The sequence below is a fragment of the Acomys minous genome (genome assembly GCF_964271855.1).
Source record: "Acomys minous genome assembly, chromosome: 9".
Lineage (NCBI taxonomy): Eukaryota > Metazoa > Chordata > Mammalia > Rodentia > Muridae > Acomys > Acomys minous.
The window spans coordinates 98,090,117-98,112,495 of NC_140490.1; the positions used below are offsets into that span (position 1 = coordinate 98,090,117).

The window sequence follows — 22,379 nt, forward strand, 5'->3', positions numbered from 1 at the left end:
AACACACAACTGCCACCTTTCTGAGCATCTCCTTCTTGTTAACTGCTGCCTCTTCACAGGGTGGAGGGAGGCAAGTGATATACGTTTATTTCCTTGGAAATTCCATAGAATTAAAAACTGGACCGTGCTGTCATTATGAAGGATGAAGGACACGCACGCAGAGGGTGTTTGTTCGTTTTCCTTTTAGGACAGGGTTTCATGTTGCTTGTGCTGGGCTTTAATTCATTATTCAGATAAGAATGCCAATGAACTTCTGGTCCTCCTGCCTCCAGCTTCTGTAGTGCTGAGATCACGGGCCTGCCCCCATCACGCCCAGTTTATGAGCTGCTCAGATGGAACTCAGGGTTTTGATGGTGCAAGGCCGGCACCCTACCCACTGAACTGGACCCGCAGCCTTCTGTGTCCTTCTCTGAAAGCATCCTGCCACCTCTGATCCACTCATCCACAGGCAACCCACATTCTGGCTTAGGTCCTGCCACCTCTAAAGGAGGCATATGTGGCTCACAGGATTGCTGAGAGGCCCAGATGAGAACGCAGGAATTAACAAGCCCCTGAAAAAAAAGCATTTCTCAAACCCTGCACGGTGACTTTTTGCTTATTTGCTTTGAGACAGGGTCTTGCTAATCGCTGGAGCTGACCCGGAACTCATGCATAGCCCAGGATGGTCTTGACGTAATCACCCAGCTTCTGTCTCTTAGGAGTTGGGATTACAAACATGTACACCTGTCTGGCTAACATTGTGTGCTGTCAATGAAAGGCTGGAGAAGCCAGGAAACCTCCCTCCCTGCCCCCCCCCCCCACACACACACAGGAAAGAAACACCTTCAGCCATTCAGGCCTCAAGGGAAACACTGCGTCCTTTCGTCTCTGATCCAGGGCCTTTAAAAAGTGGACTCATTTCTCCTGCAGTCTGTTAAGATGAAGGCTGTAGTTCTCTTCCTGGGCTCTGCAGGGAGCTTAATCCATACATCCTGCCTGAGCTGTTTATCCCCACTAGTTCACCTTGTAGACCTTGCTCTGCTCCCATAGTTTTATACCCTCAGTCTATGCAACAGAAGAACAGTGTGTGTGTGTGTGTGTGTGTGTGTGTGTGTGTGTGTCAGAAATACAATACGTTCTCATGAAAGAGGCACATTCTAAACCATAATTCACTCTTTTATTATCATCACCATCATTATAAAGAGCTAGGTCCAGTTTCCAGGCAACGTAAGAGTGGGTGCTTTGTATGTAGGGCACCTGCATCACTGTGGTAGTTTTTGGTTTGTTTGGTTTTTTTGTTGTTGGTTGGTTTGTTTTTCCTGGACCTCTGGAAGAAGGCAACTGCACAGTTCAAAACCTCCAGTTACAACACTGTGATCTTCAAGCATTAAAGCCAGTGGATTGTTGAGCCAGAGTGGGTAATCTACTGCAAGATCTTGAGTAGAATCCAGGTGTTTTCCTTTCAGCTAAGGATCACAGAAAAGAAAAAAGAAGAGAAGAGAAGAGAAGAGAAGAGAAGAGAAGAGAAGAGAAGAGAAGAGAAAACCCACTAACCCAAAACAAAGCCACCTGCTGAGTAAAGGCCTCAGCCTGTGTGAGTTGGGAACCCTTGCCTCGGCAAGTTGAGGGATGCCGGTCACTCCAGCATGTGCTCCAGGAGGGAGGGGTCCGCCTCCACAGCCTGGAGGCCCTTGTGTAAGCTCAGGAAGGTGGCCTGTTTCCCATAGCGCTGGCGCCAGCGGACGAAGGCCTCCACCACCTGGGACTGCACGTTGTGCGGATGGTTGGCCTTGCAGCGGTAGATGTCGGTCTGGGACAGCCCCAGAGACAGCACCACGGGCTCCCACTCCGGGCCTAGCTTCTGGGCCAGCTGGTTAATCTGCCGATCTGACGGGGAGCTGTTGAGGATGTGGGAGGGGATTCCAGCTGTCCAGTCACCTGAGGAGGAAAAGGGCAGGAAGGTAAATGAGGTGAGCACCTCCAGTTAGGGGGAGGACTTGAGAAGCGGGAGAGAGAGAAGCGACTATTCCTGGTCTTCTTGCGCTGTGTGGTGCAGTGGGCCGAACCGTGCTGTTTAGCATCTCTAAACGTGTTCACCGTAGAAGATCTAAGAAAGGTGCTGAGCAGAGAAATCCATGAAAGGTCACTGATTTCCTCCTCCTTTTGTATACGGACAATCATGTATCATGTCATGCCTGTGGACACACTGTTTCCTCTCAAGATCTTTTTTTTTTTAATTCCTGTCTCTTTTGTCAGAAGCCAAATCAGCAGCCCTGGCTGAAAGCCCACACCCCTCCCGTTCCAGCCTGAGGGCTAGCAGTGTGCAGTTTTCCTTGAAGGACGGGCTGAGGGTGGGGGTGGGGGTCAGGGCCAAACCAACAGCCCCTCTCTCCTTGTGGCCTCAATATAAAACATCAACCAGCCTGGAGGTGGTGGCGCACACCTTTAATCCCAGCACTCAGGAGACAGAAGCAGGCAGATCTGAGTTCGAGGCCAGCCTGGTCTACAGAGAGAGTTTCAGTACAGCCAAAGCTATACAGAGAAACCCTGTCTGGGAAAAAAACATCGCCGAGAAAATGTACAGAAGCAGGAGCCCAGACCTCCACCCACCCACCCCAGGTAAATAACAAGCCATAGAGGCAAGAGGTGATGGCAGAGGAGAGCAGAGGCCGCCAGAGGTCTCATCATCCCAGCCACGCCCACCAGAGAACCGCAGAGTGTGTTCTGGGATGAGCCTGACTTTGCTCTCCCCAAACAAGATTCCAATCTGCCTGAGTCTGCCTCCTGTGTAGTGTGACTGTGAGCCGCTGCAGGTGTGCACTGCACACCCACAGAAGTTCCACTACTGGCTCTACAGAAGGGGCGTCTAACCTGGTGTGAGCAAAGAGGCAAAAGCTAAGCCCTGAACAAGAGAAAACTGGGCAAAGAGTGTGGTCCAGCCTCTCTTAAGGGATCTACGGAGTGCAAAGGCGGAGGAAGTGAAGGAGTGGGCGGTGCAGCAGCAGAGGGTAGAGGCTGGGAAGGGCTCCAAGCAGCCAAGGGGACAGCACTGGCTGCAGGTTAGGTTCAGACGGTCGGTGCCATGGCAACTGTGTGACACTTGTTGCCCAGGTGCATCACACTGTAGCTCGTGTACTTCACTGTCACCAGCCCCTGCTTCATTTTCCAATTGAACGAAAGACGAACGATCCTGCTGAAAGAGCAGTGGGTCCCACAGCCCTTGTCTCTGAATCCTGGACAGTCAAGTGCCAATACTCTACGGCAGTTACATGAACCCTTTCAGTATTTGTCAGTTCTGCAATTAAAAGAGGACTATGAGGCAATTTGAATAACGAAGATGCTACTGCTGTTCAATAAATCAACAGCAATGACTTTACTGTTTTTCATAAAAATATGAGTGATTTTATAACTTGAGCTCATTAAAATAATTCAAAAACCCATAAAAAGTATAAAGAAAAATCAAATCATCTACTGTCTCACCTGGAAACCACCCCCCCCCTTATATACTGTGCTGGAAGGAAGCTGGATCTCAGTGACATTCAGAGTAGCAGGAGAAGAGCTTTCATCTACCAATTGCTTTTAGTTTTGTTTGAAGATAGCAAGAAGGAGAAGAAAGAGAAGGAGGAGGAGGAGGAGAAGATCCAAATGTCCTTGCAACCTGCAGTTAAATACTTAACACAACGATAAACAAAGAAAAAGATAAACACTACTTCCGGGGCTAGGGAAACAAACTATAACCCCCTTGCTGCGCCTCCTCCTCTCCTGCCCCTCACACTGCTTGATTTTTGTTGCTTTTGTCACTTTTGTGTGGTGTCTAATATTTACGTTTCTGCAGTGATGGTCTACATCCCATGCTTACCCATGAGTGAAGGCAACAGGACGGTGCCTCTAGCACTCACCAGTGCCCTTTCTGGTGTGTTGTGACTGCTTTTCAACTGTTCCTGTGTCTGTCATTTTGATTTGTGACAACTAGCCAGTTCCATCACAAGGTGACTTCACAGTCTCTGAGTTCTTGCAGGTCAAGACTGCCTATTGCCTCATTAGAACAACATCTTTATATTTAAAGGACCAATTACATATTATTTAACATTATGCTTTTGAATTATAAACATCGTTTTATGTTATATAAACAATTTTATTGCTCTTGCATATTTGCAAGTTTATAGACCATGCTCCTATTTTGTGGGTGGTAATGTTGCTTTGGAGAGTTCTGTTACCAACTTGGTTATCTAGCCTTTTGTGTAAGATATTACTCAGCCGTCAAAAGAAATGAAATTCTGACATGTTACAGCATGCGCATTGTGCTGAGTGAACGTAGCCACACAGGACAAACACTGTGTGGTCCCATTCACAGAAGTAGCCAAGGCAGTCACACACACAGAGGCAGGAGGCAGCTGGCAGCTGGGGCCAGAAGGGAGGAGTGGGGCTGGCATTTAATGGGAAGGGGTCTCTGGAGTCCTTTTCCTGCCTGACACTCAGCGAATGACAGACACTCTCTGTCTGTTACTTTATATGCTGCTGGTGATTTGGGGTTGCGGCTTATTTTTGCTTTTGACTGTTTTTCCCTTCGGTTGAGCGGATGCTAGGGAAGGACCATCAGTGACTATAGCCTTTTAAGCTTGTGATGCCTGCTCAATACAAAGTTACAGAGAGAGAGAGAGAGAGAGAGAGAGCGAGCGCGCGCTAAGATTTAGTATCAACTGCTGAGGATAGAATGCATTAGATCAGGCAAAGCCATAAATTAATCCACTGTGACCAGCTGGCCTTTGTGTAGTGTGCAGGATGGCCTTGGGTCACACTCGTACAGATGTTTGGTTTTTTTTTTTAATAATTTTTATTTAGTTTTATTTCATGTGCATTGGTATGTAGGTGTCAGGTGCCTTGAACTGTAGTTACAGACAGTTGTGAGCTGCCATGTGGGTGCTGGGAATTGAACCCAGGTCCTTTGGAAGATCAGACAGTGCTCTTAACCACTGAGCCATCTCTCCAGCACCCCCCCTTTTTTCATACAGATGTTTTGTATGTCAGGAAACACATCTATTTTGATATGGTGGGGAAAGTATATGTGGAAGTTCGAACCCCAGATTTCAAGAATTAATGCAGGTTCATTTAAATCCTTACTTTAAATTTAAAAAGACGAGTCAATTTAAAAAGACGAGTCAATTTCAAAAGCAAATACAGAATGGTAAAATAGAAGCAAAACTGACAAGGTCAAATAAAAATACAAAGTAAATATAAAAAGAAGATTCAGCGAGTACTGTGGACAGTACACACGCAGCAAAACTGCACCAGTGGGACCCACAGGCTAGAAGCCCAGACCTGCCCACAGGTGCACCTGGCACTCCAGCAGCACGCTGCATCAGGCCTGCCCAGAACTGCAGCAGCCGCCTCGCCCTGTGCCTTCCCAATTGCTAGGAACAGACCTCGCCCCACCACAGCACACAAGGTCATCTGTCCTGAGATGATGTGCTCACCCTTGGTTACGAACCACCAGACTCCGCTGAAGAATGCCCGTTCCAGTGCCTAAGACAGCAAATGAGAATTCGGTTCTGTTTCCGCAGGTAAAATGGTCTAACCTCGATATAGATCCTACATCTTTCGTGTACTTTTAGAAGCTCATCTTCAGCGAAGCTAAAACTCACCGGTTTCAAAAGGAGCAACATAGACATGGAAACCCACCTACCACACCAGAGCCCGGATGAAGCAAGCCCCTCCCACAACGCTCTCTTCTTTACCGCCTCAGCCCTGCACCTCTCCACGTCCATGGTCTCATGAGGGTCCCCCCCTCCTTCCAAAGCTGTGTCCTCTTCCGTCACACCTCTCAGAAGCTTTCCCAGGCTCTAGGCTAAAATAATCTTTATAATGCTCGTTGGTTTAGAATCACACATCAATTTCTAAGTTTTATATAAGATGGCGGCTGCCACCCATGCTCTCTACACACAGAGACATGTCTTCTACTTCTACTCCCTGCCCCTGTGCCCCTCCCCCCCCCCCCCCCCACGTCCCCGCTACTATGTTTAGCCCTGACTAGGGACAAAGGAGAACCTGATGGATTGGGTGTGGTAGCACACGCCTATAACCTCAGCAATTGGAAAACAGAGGCAGGAGACTCAGAAGTACAAAGTCATCCCAGGCTACACACATTGGTTTTGTTTTTGTTTTTGTTTGTTTGTTTTTTGTTTTTTGTGTTTTTTTGAGGCCAGCCTGGGCTACATGAGACCCTGTCTCAAGAAAATACAAAAATCATCACATTAAGGAGAAAAAGTTTCTCCGAGTCAAATTCCCAACTCACCATCTTTGCTGGCAGTATAATTTGCTTCCCAACAAATTAGTCCTGGTAAGATAGAGGTTTTCGGAATGAAGCAGGTTATGTGTGGCCAGCCTGCCCTTTCCACCCTGCCTTCTCCAACGTGGGGCCACCTTGAACGAAACCCAAGATGGACTACAGGGATCAGAAGAAAAGTCAGGGCTGATGACCCACGGCTTGAAGGAGAGGCATGGCTGCCTTGGAGCAAATGCTAGAAGAGTCAGCGGATCTGCGGCCAGGAATCTAAAGCAACAGGGAGCCTTTTAAACCTTAACGTCTTCCTATTTTAATTTCAGCTATTTTGTGCTATGGTAGGAGATGCTATGAATAGATATAAGTACTTTATGATGACAACCTAAAAAAAAAGACACACATTTCTGGAGAGTCTGATGATATACCAGCACCCCAACTCACTGTGGCTATGAGCCATTGCTACTGCTTTAAAATAATATGTTTTGAAAAAGTCTAACCTAGTCAAGGTGTGCAGATAATTTTCAGTATCATAGACTCTTTTAATAATTTCAACACATCAGTGAGATAAAGAGAAAAGTCATCTTAAAAGCATGAAAATTGCATTTGATGAAGATGCCCATCTATAATTTAAAATATATATGTAAAAATTCAGAATTTAAGCATATTTCTTGACTTGATAAAATATAATAATTATTTCAATAAACATTTTCTTTGGCCAGGAAACTTTAAATATGAATGGAAACAAGAGCTGGGCGTGGTGGCACATGCTTTTAATCCCAGCACTTGGGAGGCAGAGGCAGGTGGATGCCTGTGAGTTTGAGGCCAGCCTGGTCTACAAAGCGAGTCCAGGACAGCCAGGGCTACACAGAGAAACCCTGTCACGAAAAACTAAAAAAAAAAAAAAAAAAAAAGAATGGAAACAAGAGGGCCTAAGTGATGGTTCCAGGCAGGTACAGGTACACTCCACTGTACAAGGTGCTCCTAAAAACCACCAGGAGAAACAGGAGCCTCCACCAGAAAGGTGATTCAAATTAGAGGACTCAGAAAAGCAAGCACATGAGAAGGTGCTAAAAGGCAGAATTTAAAGAAGCAAGAATAGAAACAACAATGATAAATCGTTTTACGTGTGGAGAAACTGGGGCAACAGCAGGTTTTGTCTAGATTGCAAGCCGGCAGTGCTGGGGAACGGGATATACTTTGGAATACTGGATTCAGCTCTAAGTATCAAGAAGAATCCTAAAACCCACTCATAGGGTGATGTAGAAAGCTCTCTGTATGCTAAGTTTCATCATCTGTCCCAATAAACACACATCTGTAACTCAGCCATCCCACATAGAAGACACACATATACTCTTATATATAGAATGCACGCACATCCGTCCACTATATATCCTCAAACGTATTCACAAGAGTCATGCACATATTTATAAATCCCGTAAGTGACACAGCTGGAGGTAGGAGATGGAAGTGACCTAACAGCTCACCATTGGGAAGATGAACAGGAAGTGTACCTAGGAACACCAGCAAGGATGCTGTGAACTAACATAGCACCAAAGGGATATCTAGACGGAGGCAAATTAAAAATAATGTCCAAATACCACTTATAAAACAACAACCAATTTTTTAAAAAACCCACCACTTATAAATAAACCAAAGAATATGTACCAGACCAAATAGTTCTCTGTGAGGGGGAGGGGAACGGGAACAGAAGTGAGTAACAAAAAAGCTCCTCCCATCAGCTAATGGAATACAGCACAGGATGCATAAGCTGATGAGCACGGAGAACAGAACAGAGTAGGTACAGCAGAAGGGAGGAAGAAAGAGGGGGAGAAAAGGAAGAAGGAGGAAAAAGGGAAGAAGAGCACAGACACCAAGACCCACACCACTAAGCAACCATCCATGGTGCCCCTAGCAATGACCAGGTGGGATGCTACCCACAATGGGTGGGCTGGGTTGAGGGTGTTTCTGCTGGCAGGCTAGCCTAGTGGTCACTTCCAAGGACCTGTGTGAACTCTGATCCTTGAGTGCAAACAATTGTAGAAACATCCTTTTGGCTGAAGAATTGACTTCTGGAAGAGGAAAAAAAAAATAGTACCTTGAAAAGCAAACCAATTAGAAACCTTTATTCTGACAGGCAACCACAAAGGACACCCTATGCTCCTGGAGAAGCGGAAGGGTCAGCTATTTGATCACCCTGAAACCAATTTCCAGGATGATGGCCTCACATTATATGCCAAAGACGAAGGTCATGCTCCAAAATCACCAACACATTCCACTTACTTGATTTGACCATCAAAGTCCGGGAAAGTCAAAAAGACTGCCATCAATAATTGAGTTTTCACTAAATTAACTGGGCAGGAGGTGGGGCAGACGCGATCTGGGCCTGGGATGAGCAGGCCGGGCAGTCCCTAAAGTGGGGCCCGCCACCAGTTAACCAGGTAGCTTGCTAAGTCACTTAGCATTCCCCAGGTTGCTCGTTTGTAAAAGATAAAACGAGATGGCAACCAAGACTTTTTTTTTCCCCTCTGCAGACCTTGTGATTTTTAAGTTCTCGTTAAACGAACCGCTAATCATTTAGCCCTGCATCCCTTTGCATGTCTGCTAAAATAGAAGGGTGCCTTGCAGGCTTTTGAGAGTGAGCTTTGTATAATTATTTCTGTTTTGTAAGGACCACATACCTTCTAAAGGGAAACAAACAAACAAACAAACAAACAAACAAAAAACAGTGAGGTGACTACTTGGTACGATTTCTTTTTCAAGACTGTAGAGAACATTTTAGAAGTTCTTGTGAAGCCATGTCCTCCACAGCCTCACAGGGACCTGCCCCAGCTCCAGCCCCAGTTGTTTGTCATTTTTATCCTTCCTCGAACTCACAGCGATTCACCTGCCTCTGCCTCCCGAGTGCTGGGATTAAAGGCATGCGCCACCACCGCCCGGCTCTGCTTGTCTTTTTTTTTTTTTTTTCTTCCTTGAATTCTGCCCTCAGACCACAGCTTTACCACAGCTGTCCCCTTCCTGTGGGACACTTCCCTGGTCAAGTGTGACTTCTCATCAAGTCATACTACCTGCAACAGCTTTCAGATTCAGTCCCCACTTGCTCTGTGTTCTCCTTGTCCACCTCTTAGCCACTCTCGATGGGCCGCTGCTTTCCCCTCCCTGGCCCTGCTTAGTGTCCCCGACACAGCCAACTCCCTCGCTAGCAGGGAGCTCTGTCCACTTGCCCAGTGCTGCGCCTAGGTACCCAGAGCAATGCTCCGCATACGGCGATCCCTTTCTAGACGTTTCAGGATAAAGGAGTGAAGGCAAAAGGATGCCCTACCTCTGTTACAACACTCTTTCAGCTCTGCTCTCTACTCTACAGTGCTACTGAGCACCCTGCATTCATGTGCTTAGCTAGGGCTGGGGGAGGCCTGCCAAGTACTCCAGAGAGAGACAGAAGTGAGCAGCAACACTCATTCCACCTCAGAAACAACTAGAAAACTGCCAAGCCCATGCAGAAAGGTCTTCACCCCTCTTAACTTTATAAGGAGAAATAAATAGAATTTCTTAATATGAAAAAAATTGTTTATTCAAAGTTCTGAATGCTTTCTCATTCGTATTATTTTCTTTCTTTTTTGGGGGGAGGGGAGTCTGGGTGTACTGACATGTTTTATATCAACTTGATGCAAGCTAAAGTCATCTGAGTGGATGGGACCTCAATCCGAAAATGCCTCCATAAGAGCTGGCTGTAGGCAAGCCTGTGGGGCATCTTCTTAATTAGGAAGGATGTTCCCTGAGAAAGGAGAATCCAGCTCACTGTGTGTGGTACCAGTCCTGGCAGGTGGTCCTGGGTACCACAAGAAAGCAGGCTGAGCACGCCATGAGGAGCAAGCCAGTAAACAGCACCCACCCTTGGCCTCTGCGTCAGCTCCTGTCTCCAGGTTCCTGCCCTGACTTCCTTGCTAGTGAACAGTGCTGTGGAAGATTAAGCCAAGCAAACCTCTTCCCCCACCTCTAGCTGCTTTTGGTTACTGGGTACGTTTATAAAAATTAATATTGATTTTTAAACTTTAAAATAGCATGTATCACATAATTTTACTTTCCTAAACCATCTCCTATAGTCTATAACAACAGCTCCTGTAGTCTGCAACTACATCTCCCAAATGCTGTAACTACAGCTCCTATAGGCTGTAACTATAGTTCATATAGTCTATAGCTACATCTCCTGTAGTCTGTAACTACAGCGCCTATAGTTTATAAGTACACATCCTATAGCCTGTAACTACATCTCCTATAGTATAACTACATCTCCTGTAGTCTGTAACTACAGCACCTATAGTCTATAAGTACAGATCTTATAGTCTGTAACTACATCTCCTATAGTCTACAACTACATCTCCTGTAGTCTATAATCACAGCTCCTATAGTTTATAAGTACAGATCTTACAGCCTGTAACTACATCTCCTATAGTCTGTAACTACATCTCCTGTAGTCTATAATCACAGCTCCTATAGTTTATAAGTACAGATCTTATAATCTGTTACTACAGCTCCTATAGTCTGTAACTACATCTTCTATAGTCTGTAACTACAGCACCTATAGTTTATAAGTATAGCTCTTACAGTCTGTAATACAGCCCCTAACTGTCCTTCTGTGAGCGCATCCCCCCTTCTCTCCATCCGCCCATCCTTCCATGCTTAGAATGACATTCTCTTAAGGATGATGATACTTTGTGAGGTTTCCTTTGTCCTCTCACTTTTCAATGTAGTGTGGGTTCCTCTAAATGCACATGCAGAATTGTTATGGTAAAGTCATGAGAAATGAAATGAATGAGAAATAACGGTTGGCCTTCTATCACTCAGCCTTGAGACTCCTGGGTGCTGGAAAAAATAAGCAGGTTTTCCTATCACTCCAGAGAAGGGAGAAGAGTGAAAAGCAGACACTGTCAGGTCCCGATCACCACAAGCTGCTGGAAGTAGTACCCAGGAAAGTGCTGAGTCTGCTGTTTGTGCTTGCAGATTTGGCAAGAACTACAGATGCTTTGGGCCAGGTAGGCAGATTGAACTGGGTATGCAAGGGATATGCATTTCTGGGTAGGTTTTTTTTTTTTTCCAATTTAAACAAAACCAAAACCAAACCAAAAACCAAAACCCACCAAACAAAACAAAACAAAACCAAACTCCTGTTCAGAAAAATTACTGCTCTAGATCTGACAACCTATCTCACCCCTATCAAATGTGCAGCTGCTTCCTGGGTGCTCTTTGCCATAAGGAGTTGGTTTTTCTTCTTATAAAAACATGCACACTACAGTTCTGAGGTAAAAATCAAATAAATGTAAAAGTAAGAATGGTGACCTCTAATAAGAGCCATTGTAACACTTGCCACAACAGGACAGCACTGGAGGCTGATAATTCTTTTGGGAGACCAGGAAAAAATAGTTTTTTATCTTCATAATCGGAGGAGAAAGTGAACATTAGGTGAGTGAAATATTTCAATAAATAACAGCACTATGTTCAGCTTTATATTAACTATCAAAAACTTATTTTTATACTATTTTAGGAAAGAGGGGATCATAAAGACAAAAATCCTACACCCCTAAGGGAGCCAATGTGACCCTGCCTCTAATATTTCTAAGTCACGGCCCCAGTGGCAGAATTGCTTGGTTTGTAGAAACATGTTCCTTAAAACTACATTTGAGACTTAAAGACAGAGTGCATCTGCTGAGAGACTAAGGACCTGTCGTGTCCCTGGAGTGCAGGGGTGACCGACAGACACTCTAATGCTGCTATCCGCACTGCTGGCTGGTCTGCAGGCAGTGAGTGCACTACCTCAGCTGCTCATGACGTCCGCACTGCTCCTTCTTAGGAAAGCTACAGAAGACACTAAAGATTCCTGAATGTGGAAGTTATGTCGTTTGGACATAGGGATCTGAGTTTTCCTCTTTTTCAAATTAGAGAAATTGTATCACTTTTGCATTAATGACTACTCGCCAAATTAAAAAAAAAAGTTTAATGTTTTTCTTTAGCCTTATTTTAACATTCAGAATGAAATATGTCAACTTGTTGACTGATATGCGATCTAAAGAAAACGAGCTAGCCCTGGGTAATATCTCTGTTGCTGATTTTCAGGCAGCCGCGATGAGAGAGCTGGCTTGAGAAACCACATCACTCTATTTTATGGAACAACTCCTATGGATTTGACACTTTCCCTATTAGTCTGCAGCCTCCTAAAGGAAGGGAAGGACCACGGGCAAAACTGAGAACACCATCAACTTCAGGCATCAAAGCCCATTTCGTTGATGGAGCTCAGCTGGGCTGGGTCACTTGGAAGAAGACTGTAGTGGGTGGGGTATGAAGGCCAGGCATAGTGCCAGCTCCTCACAGGTGTGACGTAGTCTTATTCCAGCAAGCCAGAGAGAGAGAGAGACAGCCAGAGAGAGAGAGAGAGAGAGAGAGACAGAGAGAGAGAGAGAGAGAGACAGAGAGACAGAGACAGAGAGAGAGAGAGAGAGAGAGAGAGAGAGAGAGAGAGAGAGACAGACAGACAGACAGACAGACAGACAGACAGACAGACAGACAGACAGAGACAGAGAGAGAGAGACAGACAGAGACAGAGAGACAGAAGCCTGTCCCCGCCTCTTTTGTTTTTTCTGAGACAAGGCCTTACTACACAGCACAGGCCATCCATCGGGATCTCCCTGCCTCGGCCTCCTGGTTGCTGGGTTTTAGGCAGTGGCCTACCCCATCTCGCAAGGTAGGCCTTCTAATGTGCTACCTTCTTAAAGCAGGAAGGGACAGTGATGTTGTGATGAAATGATAGTAGCAAGATTTACCTTGTTTAGGGATAAATGTAACAGACTATCCTGAGGTTTTGTTTAAACAGACAACCATGGAGGTATTGGATATTCTCAACCTGGCTTAAATGCAGCCCCAAAAGGGAAGGGTTCAGGTTTGGGTTGGGTTGTTGTTGTTGTTTGGTTTCGTTTTTCAAGACAGGGTTTCTCTGTGTAGTCCTGGCTGTCCTGGACTCACTTTGTACACAGGGCTGGCCTTAAACTCACAGTGATCCCCCTGCCTCTGCCTTCTGAGTGCTGGGATTAAAGGGGTGCGCCACCACACCTGGCTGGGTTCAGGTTTTCTTAAAAGATACATTTTCTTTTATGCGTATGAGGACTTGAGAGCCATCTCAGTTCCGTTAATGCCTGGGTTTGGAATCAGGTACCCTGAAGAGCCAGAGCGTCCACAGTGGCCCCAAGAGCCTGCTGCTCCCAAACCAGTGGACAGAGGGCAGTGAGCACAGCCTAAAGGCCACGGCACACATCACCTGGGGCAGAGGCGTGTGGCAGGTGCTGCAGTTAGCCAAAACGCCAACTGGGCCATGTCCCGCTCACTCACAGCTCAGACCCTACACGGTGTCTGGTCAATAGCAGCTCCTACTGAGATATTTTTAGAGTTTAGGGGTCTTTGTTCTGTTTTTAAGGAAACTACTTCCGGGGCAGTTGCAATGGGTTCAGTAGCTGCAGCCCTCAAATCTCATGCAGTGTATAACCGGCCTGATGAAGTGCGGGACATGCCAGGCAGCAGGGACCAAGCACACTGGAGAACCCCAGTTGGCTGTGGAATTCTGCGCTTCTTGATAAGCTTACACTTTTCCAGGCTTTGCAGGATCTCAATTTTGTGAGTAAAATTACTTCCGTGATCTTTTAAATCACTAGTCGAGGCATAGCTCATTTAACATGCAATGCAAGGATAGGATGCATCAGCCCAGCACACTCTCCTGGAGGCCGACTGCAGAGCGGGGCCTGTTTGAGGCACTAATGATAGACTACCAGGCAAATCGAGCTGGTTAGGACACTGCTTAGGGCATGTCCTGAGCATCACAGGCTTGAATGCCACTGTCTGGCCAAACCCACGCAACACAGTGAAGTGGAAATAAAACAACTAAAGTCACTTGCTTACTCCAGCCATTAGCGGACGACAGAGCTCAAGTGGCCGTGGAGCTGTGGCCTGTCCCAGCAGGCAGCTGTGCATGCAACAGCTGCAGAGAGCTTCACGGAACATCCATGAAGAGAAGGGGTGAATCTCTCCTGACCTCTCCTATGTTTTTGTTTTTGTTTTTGTTTTTCCGAGACAGGGTTTCTCTGTGTAGCCTTGGCTGTCCTGGACTCGCTTTGTAGACCAGGCTGGCCTCGAACTCACAGCGATCCGCCTGCCTCTGCCTCCCAAGTGCTGGGATTAAAGGCGTGCGCCACCACGCCCGGCTCTCCTATGTTTTTGACCAAGAATTTCTTTCGAATGATATGGATGTATTAGAGGCCCATGCGTTTCTATGAGCAGCTGAGAGAAAGGTTTAATGGAGTCCCCTTCCCAAGGGTCGCCTTGTTTTATTTTAACTGTGGCTTAGGACCCATGAAATTGACTTTGTTTCCTTGTAACTGACAGCGGGCAGAGGTCTGCTTAGCACTGCTGCACTGCATCTTCAGTCCTCCTAATTCCTCAGTCGTTAGCTAAAACCATCTCCTCAGAGAAGCCCTGTGGAACTCTCCGAAGCAGAAGCAGCCAGGCCCTACTCCAGACAGCAAACTTGGGAGAGAGAGGGAGGTGCCACAGAGATGCTTTTCTATGGCAAATCGGAGACACTGCTCCCCTCACCCCCATTGGAGCAGGAGCCCTAGGGCCCAGGAGAGGAAGAGCCTCCTACTGAAATGCTTCCCGGCATAGGGTGAGTGCTCAATTAAGTAAGTGTTGAAAGGAATCCTTTAGGGAGCCCATGAAGGACCTGACCCTGAACGCATATAAAAGAGACCATCTACGGGAGGCTGCACTTCGGAAGAGTGGAAGGAATTTGGCTTGTGTTGCTCAAATACACTGAGGACTCGGTAGGAAGTTCCATAAAATCCCGGGTATGTGGCCTTGCCTGTCAGCTCCTGATGTCACCTGAGTGCTGGCCACCTTGTGCTTGAGTGGGGGACTCCTACAAGGCATCAGTGCAGTGTCTGGCTCCTGGAGTAGCCATAGGAAGAGAACACGTCGCGGCGCTCTGGGCTCAGTGGTACAGTTTGCACGCAGCACACACGGGCCCTCCATTCAATCCCGGCTCCATAACACAAAGTAACTTCAAAAACCCCTTCTCACCCAAGGAAGCACTGATTAAACACGGTGGTCTTGTCCTAGGGATTGGGGCCTGAGTTGTCTTTACTTTGTCTCTGGGATGACATGAAAAAAGGCTGAAATATAGGAAATAAGGTCTAGAATCTTGAGCCTTTGGACTCAAATAACATCATTTTGCATACATGGTTTTTCAATAAACTTGGGAGCAACAGTATGGAAATGTTTCAAATGTTTGATTAGTCTCAAAGGCCAGTTGTTGAAATAAAACTGTGTTTCCTTACCATAGACACATCTTCCTGAAAACCAAACTGCTCCCAATCAAAACCTTGGCATATCTTATAAATAGAAACTGAACAAGCTGATTTTAAAACAGAAAAGGGAATGTGAAGAACCAAATAGCCAAAACATATTTTTGAAAGAAAACAAAGTTGGACAAATTTCTTTACCTACTTTCAAGCCTTTATGAGCTAAAGCTATAGAATTGAAAAGCAGATATTCTCAAAAAAAAGATAGGCACTAATCAATGGTATATCCACACAGAAGTACAAATACAAGTCATAGGAGAAGGAATGGTGTTTTCAACAAACGAGGTTCAACTAATTGACTGTCCACAGCCACACACACATAGGTGAGAACTCCAACTCACTAAGGGAAAACCTAGACCGAATAAATAAATAAATAAATAAATAAATAGTAAACTCAGCCTGGCTAGTGCAGCGGTTTGGGTGAGAATGCCCCTCATAGGCTCGTGTATTTGGATACTTGGTCCCAGCTGGTGGAACTGCTTAGGAAGGACTAGGAGGTGTGGCCTTGTTGGAGGAAATATGTCGCTGGAGATGGGCTTTGAGATTCCAAAAGTCCACACCATTCCGCCATTCCTACCTGGGGCTCTCTCTTTCCCTCTTCTTCCTTTTCCATCTCCCTCCTCCCCATCCCCCTTGTGCTTGTGAGCCTGTTGCGTCCCAGCTGCTGCTCCAGCACTGTGCCTGTGTGCCCGCTGCCATGCTCCCCGCTATGATGGTCATGAAACCACCAGCCCCTAATTAAATGCTTTCCTTTCCAACTTGCCTTGGTCATGGTGTTCTGTCACAGCAACAGAACCATATTCCTAAGACAAGCGGACTGCGCAGAAATGATATCAAAGCACTATCCATAAAAGAGATTGATAAACTAAACATTGGTCTAAGTTTAGAATGCTGTGCTTTGAAAAATAAGACACAGCAGGAAGTCCAAATGCAGCCAGAGTGCTCGCCAGCACACAGGGCCTGGGCCTATTCCAAGCACCAGAGAAACATAACAGCACAGGGCAAACCACAGGCTGGGAGGAAATAGCTGTAAAGCATCTCTTTCCATATACACATCTTACAAAAGACTCATATGCAACTTGTACTAACAATTCTCAGAGCTTAATAGAAAAACAGTCCCATTTTTATTTGTTGTCTTGTTTGTTTGTTTATTGGTTTCTCTAGACAGGGTCTCTCTGTGTAGCCTTGACTGTCCAGGACTCACTCTATAGACCAGGCTGGCCTTCGACTCAGAGATCCGCCTGCCTCTGCCTCCAGAGTGCTGAGGTTAAAAAAAAAAACAAAACAAAAAACAAAAAACAACAACAACAAAAAACCACCCAGCTATTTTTTAATTTTTGGATTGAAATAGAATTACATCATTTCCTCCTCCCTTTTTTCTCCCACATTCCCTTGAACTCCTCCCACATCTCCCCACTCTCAAGTTGACAGCCTCCTTTTCTTTGGTTACATTTGTTACATGTTCAGAATCTGCTGCACCCTGTGTTTGTTGTTTGTATTGCTGCGCCTGTGTTTGTTGTTTGTAAGTGTATGGTTTCTACACTGGACAAGAGAGCTAATCCCTGGGAGAAGCTAACTCCACTCCCAGCAGTCAGCAGTCATCTGTAGTTCTTTGTCTAGGGGGTGGAATCCTGTAGAATTTTCCTTTTCCAAATCTCATGTCTGTCTCATTTACGCATCTATTTCTAGGAGAGACTGCTTCACAGCGGACTTCCTGGTGTTCTGGCTCTTACGATCAGCTGTGACACGGGATGTATCTGTTGGCGCTGATCTCCCCATGAGTTGTTGATGCCTATATCAAGTACAGCTGTGGGTAAAAGGATATGATTTAGGATGCAGTAGGAAGTATGCTGGTCTAGCGAGGTGGCAGCAGCAGATTCTTTTCCGAGATGTACAACCTTTCCGTCTCTGAGAATTTCAGGATGTTTCCAGTACCAGGCATAATTGCTTCTCCCTGCTGAGTGGGCCTTAGTTCCAATTAGACAGCTGTTGGTTTCCACAGACGTGGGAGGGCCACTACGGCACCTACATGCACATCTCACCATGCTGCTCATTGTAGTGGTTCTAAGGCAATGGAGCTGGATAGGACTGTTCAATTATTTCCCTTCCTTGGCAGCTTGCAGAGTATTTTTCTGGAACCATGAAAGAGGCTTTCAGGTGGGATCCTGCTTGAGCCATTTGAGTCATATGTCCTAAGTATACGATGTAAAACAATCACATTTAAAAAGTGGACAAGGGAGGCAGAGGCAGGCGGATAGCTGTGAGTTCGAGGCCAGCCTGGTCTACAGAGTGAGTCCAGGGCAGCCAGGGCTACACAGAGAAACCCTGTCTCGAAAAACAAACAAACAAACAAATAAATAAATAACAAAAGTATAGACCAGATACTTCCAATGAAGATATGGAGTGGTGAATAGATACACAAAAAGGCACTGTGCATCAGTCATTAGGACAACGCAAATTAAAACCATGGTTGAGTACCATTCAAGTCAGATGAATATGGCTGCCAGGCACAGAGGAAAAATGCTTTCAGGTCCTGCTTGCATGAGGGTCCAATATGGTCACAGACACAGAAGTAGAGTAGTGCTTGCCTTCCATGGAAAGTGGAATGACATTGTCAGGGGCAGTCTCAGCTATATAACATGAATCGGTCCTTCACATCTGTGGCAATGGGCTGTGTTTAGTTAACGATGGCAAATTGTGTGGGTTTCATGTTGTATTCATGATACACTGGAAAATAAGTTGAAATTAAGGAGAAGTATATACAATGTTGGCAATACCATGGAGCAGCTGAACTCTTACTGGGGGCTCATCAAATGGGAAAATCACTCTGAAAACAGCCTGACAGTTTCTTTCTTTCTTTTCTTTTTTTTTTTTTTTAGGTTTACTTATTTATTATATATACAGATCTCATTATAGATGGTTGTGAGCCAACATGTGGTTGCTGGGAATTGAACTCATGACCTTTGGAAGAGCAGTCAGTGCTCTTAACCTTTGAGCCACCTCTCCAGCCCGCTTGACAGTTTCTTAATAAGCTAAATATTCTCCAAGCCTTCGTTCCTCTAACCGCACTTCTAGGTATTTACCAGAGAAAAGTAACCTCTGCTCACGCAATGACATGCACGAAGGTGCTCTCAGCAGCTTCGTCCATAATAGCTGCACCATAATTTACAATTTTCTCAACATTCCGATGGGTAAGCGATGTATGGTCTATCTGTGGAATGTTGCTGTCTAATAAAATGAATGAAATACATTACATCCTTCAACCTGAATGAGTCTAAAAAGAATTATGCTAAATGAAAGAAGCCAGAAAAGTGACAGGGGTGGGGGGTAGGACTCCACTTGTGTGAACGCAGGAAACAAAATGCGTGAATAATGACAGAAAGCCGAGCCCTGTCTTGCCAAGTCTGGGGTGATGAGAAGGAATTAAAACGGGCCATGAGAAAACTTTCATGATATCGTCATCCTGACTGTGGAGATGGTGTATCCCTGTGTTAAAACGTGTCAAGCCCACTGTTGTTTTTTGAGGCAGGGCCTCGCACAGTCTTGGCTGGCCTCAGCCTGCCTTGTAGCTGAGGTTGGCTCTGAGTTCTGGCCCTTTCTGTGATGAACCATGGGTATGTGCCACCATATCCAGCATAGCCTATCAAATTTTACACAGCTTATTTCATTCCAATTATACCTCAAAGAAACTGACTTTTTCCTTTAAAGCGCTCAGACATCATCGTTTCCCACTTGACCCCAACCTTGCCTCACTGTGTCAGAGCGTCTTCCCAGACTCTCCCGTGGCGCTTTTTCTCAGCCCCACTGCAATTTTCATCACTGTGTATTATTTCCATCTAGTTACTTTTATGGATTGTGCTTGCAAAACCTCCCGTGCCCTTCTGTTTCTGATTTGAGGAAGTGGGGTTTGGCCTGGCTTAACTGCCACACCTGACGGTGAGTGCCTGGAGGGCAGGAAGCCTCTGGCACAGGACTGCGGCTCACAGGAGGGGCTGCCACTTTGGAACAGTTCTCTCTCTAGCGACCCCTCTGCTGGGTCCTCACAGGCAGCTGGGAAAGGGCTGTCCGCCTTGCCATACAGTCTCATCCGTGGGACCCACAGGGATCGCTCAAAATCAAGTGCTACAGAAGCGTCTCTTTCGTCCAGTTCTAAAACATTCCCCACTTGAAAAGCATCTTTCAAAGCAGCAGAAACACACCCAGAGGCCTCTGGGAGCCGCGGGCATAACTTTGAAAATGTAAAAGGCATTAAACATTTAGAAGAGCCATAGATCACAGTGAACCCCTGGTTCTGGCCATCTCTCTGAGGAGCGCTTCCAGAGGCTGCAGCACTTTCAAATAATATCATGTGCTCCGGCTTCAGCCTTGGCCACTTTTCCCTTAGAACAACAAAAAGAATCATGCCAGCTATTAAAGGCGGTCTCGTTACATAATGCAGTTAATAGCACATACGCTTCCCTGCGGGATTTAACCCAAGTTTCACAGTGGTCTATTTTATTTAGCATTGATAGTTTTATTCGCTTCTTATTAAAGCGATCTTTCCACAAAATGACTGTTGCCTCAGCCTTGGCGTAAGAAGACTGTCTGAATTAACAACATGAGCGACAGATGGGATCCTGGTGCAAAGAATGCCGCTGAACCTCCTCATGCAGGCAGGTGTCTACGAGCCGGGAAGTTCATCAGAAGGCCCTGAAGACAGTTTTGCCTTTTCCTCGGGCATCGCTTTGCAGGCAGAACATAAAAGGAAGAGTTCCATAGCCGTTTGTCGGGTTCTACGGTTGCTTCCGGCTGTGCCTGCTCACGTCTAAAGACCCATGCTTGTATGAATGGAAAAACCCCAAACTAAGAAAGAGGGAGAAGGAGGAAGCAGAGGGCACATAGTACTGCCTGCCTGCCTGTGGTCGGGGTCCCTGGCATCCTGGGCGTTGAAGGGTCTGTTTGGTACTGTGGCTCTTTCTGTTACCAGGAAAGGGGTTGAGAAAGAGCTGGGTGAAACAGGTCCTTATGACCCAGTACTGTCAGGCCTTGTCCGAGGCTAGCCAGTGCTACTTTCCTTCCTAGCTACTGGGTAGATAAGGGAAGGGAAACAAGATGAAGTAATTTCCTTCGTGACTGTGTGACTAATAATAACACAACTGCTGTGCTTCGGGCTTAGGAAGAGCTCCTAGTACAGTCCCTTCTGGTTCCAGAGAGCTCTGACAAAAGTGTGTTCCCTGTTCGCATCCTTTGGAAACAAGGATTCGGGGAGACGAAGAAATACTTGCGCTCTCAGAGCCACTGCCACAAGACAGGTACCGCTGGCATCTCAAAAAGGAGCTGGCGGTATGAGGAAAGGCAGGATAACATGCCCCAAATACCAAGTAGTAAGTGCCTGTGACTGATTTAAATCCAGCTGTCTGGCCGAAGGTCTGGGCTCTTCCAGACAGTCTGCTAAGATGCTAATGAGACAAACATCGTGGACAAATCTCAAGAGAGGGGGGAAAAAATGACCAGGAAGTCATTTCAGACTAGTTTGAGTGCAATTCTCAGATTGTGAAGATGCGCAGACATTCCTGCCACATGGCTAACCTGAATCCTCCGGGGAAGAATGCTGATTGGCCTGAAGGAAGAAGATGATTCTTACACATTTCCATAACTCGTGCTGCAGCTATAAAATCCTGGAGAGCAACAGCTCCTGTCAGTCACACAATCCCAATGACAGACATTTATTTTTTTCAGGACTGGTTTAGGCTAAGCCCCTGTGAACACATGTCTGGTAATATGTGCTTGGAGAGACCACATGACCAGTGAGTGACCAAAAGATGAGTGGGTCCGCAGAGACACCTATAATAGTCACTAACTCCTTTCCAGCACACTTCTCTTTGTTCCATGACACCTTCTACCCCCTATAGGTCACCTGTGTCCCCCGACTACAGAAGATGTGGACATCGCCAACAGCCCCTCACTTTTGGTAAAGGAATATTCTATTTCTAGAGCGATTGCTTTTAGGAAGACCACTCGCCAGGGGCCAGACCTTGGATTCGGCTATTATATCATCCAAGTCATCTTTGGTGTTGACGCCGCACGGACAGCCCCTGGCCTCTGAGTTTTCCACTTTATAATGCTGCAGAATGGGACCTAGTCAGTAGAGAGTGTACTGCAAGTTTAGAATTTGCATCTCTTCCCGGTATTTGTGGTATGGCTTTTCTCTTGAGATTCTGGGCAGTGGCAGCAGGTTGCAGCTCCCAGCCAACTAGCTAGCTTCCAGGCATGGTACCCTACCCCAGGGATACCCGATTCTCAATTGTTCCTCTAAGCTGTGGTGTTCAGGAGGGGTCCACATGTTAAAATTCATTTGTGACCCAGGGTATTTTTCAGGGTTAGAGAGGCTTTAGCAAGCTGTAACCCCACTGTGGATGGAGGAGCATGGTTAGTTCCATGAGTAATGCAAGCTCTGGAAAACATGGGCTGCAAAATAATATTTTAAATTTCCTCTGCCAGCCGAAAGGTGCTAGAAGAAGAAGAGAAGAGTGGAGGGGGGCGGGAGGGGGGGGGAGGAAGAGGGAGAGGGAGAAGCCAAACAGAAAAGCCCTTGTCATAGTCTTTTAGTCTGCTTCCTGGCAGCATCTCTGTGTGGCTGTCCCAGAGAGCACAGAAGCAGCTTTTATGGTTAGAAAATTGAAGCACTATCAAACTTAGGAAATTGTGGGGATGGAGAACAGGAAGTCATCTACATAAGTCCCATC

At 46.1% G+C, this 22,379-nt stretch overlaps 1 protein-coding gene across 7 annotated transcripts in view; it reads right to left on the reverse strand.

Annotated features, from left to right (window-relative positions):
- Positions 1-1,134: 1,134 nt before the first annotated feature.
- Positions 1,135-22,379, reverse strand: part of CRADD (CARD and death domain containing adaptor protein) — a 201,648-nt gene continuing 180,403 nt past the window's right edge. For all 7 annotated transcript variants that reach the window (XM_084796335.1, XM_084796338.1, XM_084796337.1 and 4 more), the window contains one exon: positions 1,135-1,917. In XM_084796335.1, coding sequence (XP_084652461.1) covers positions 1,616-1,917 — 302 coding nt within the window. In that variant the 3' untranslated portion in view covers positions 1,135-1,615. The remainder of the gene's footprint in view (positions 1,918-22,379) is intronic.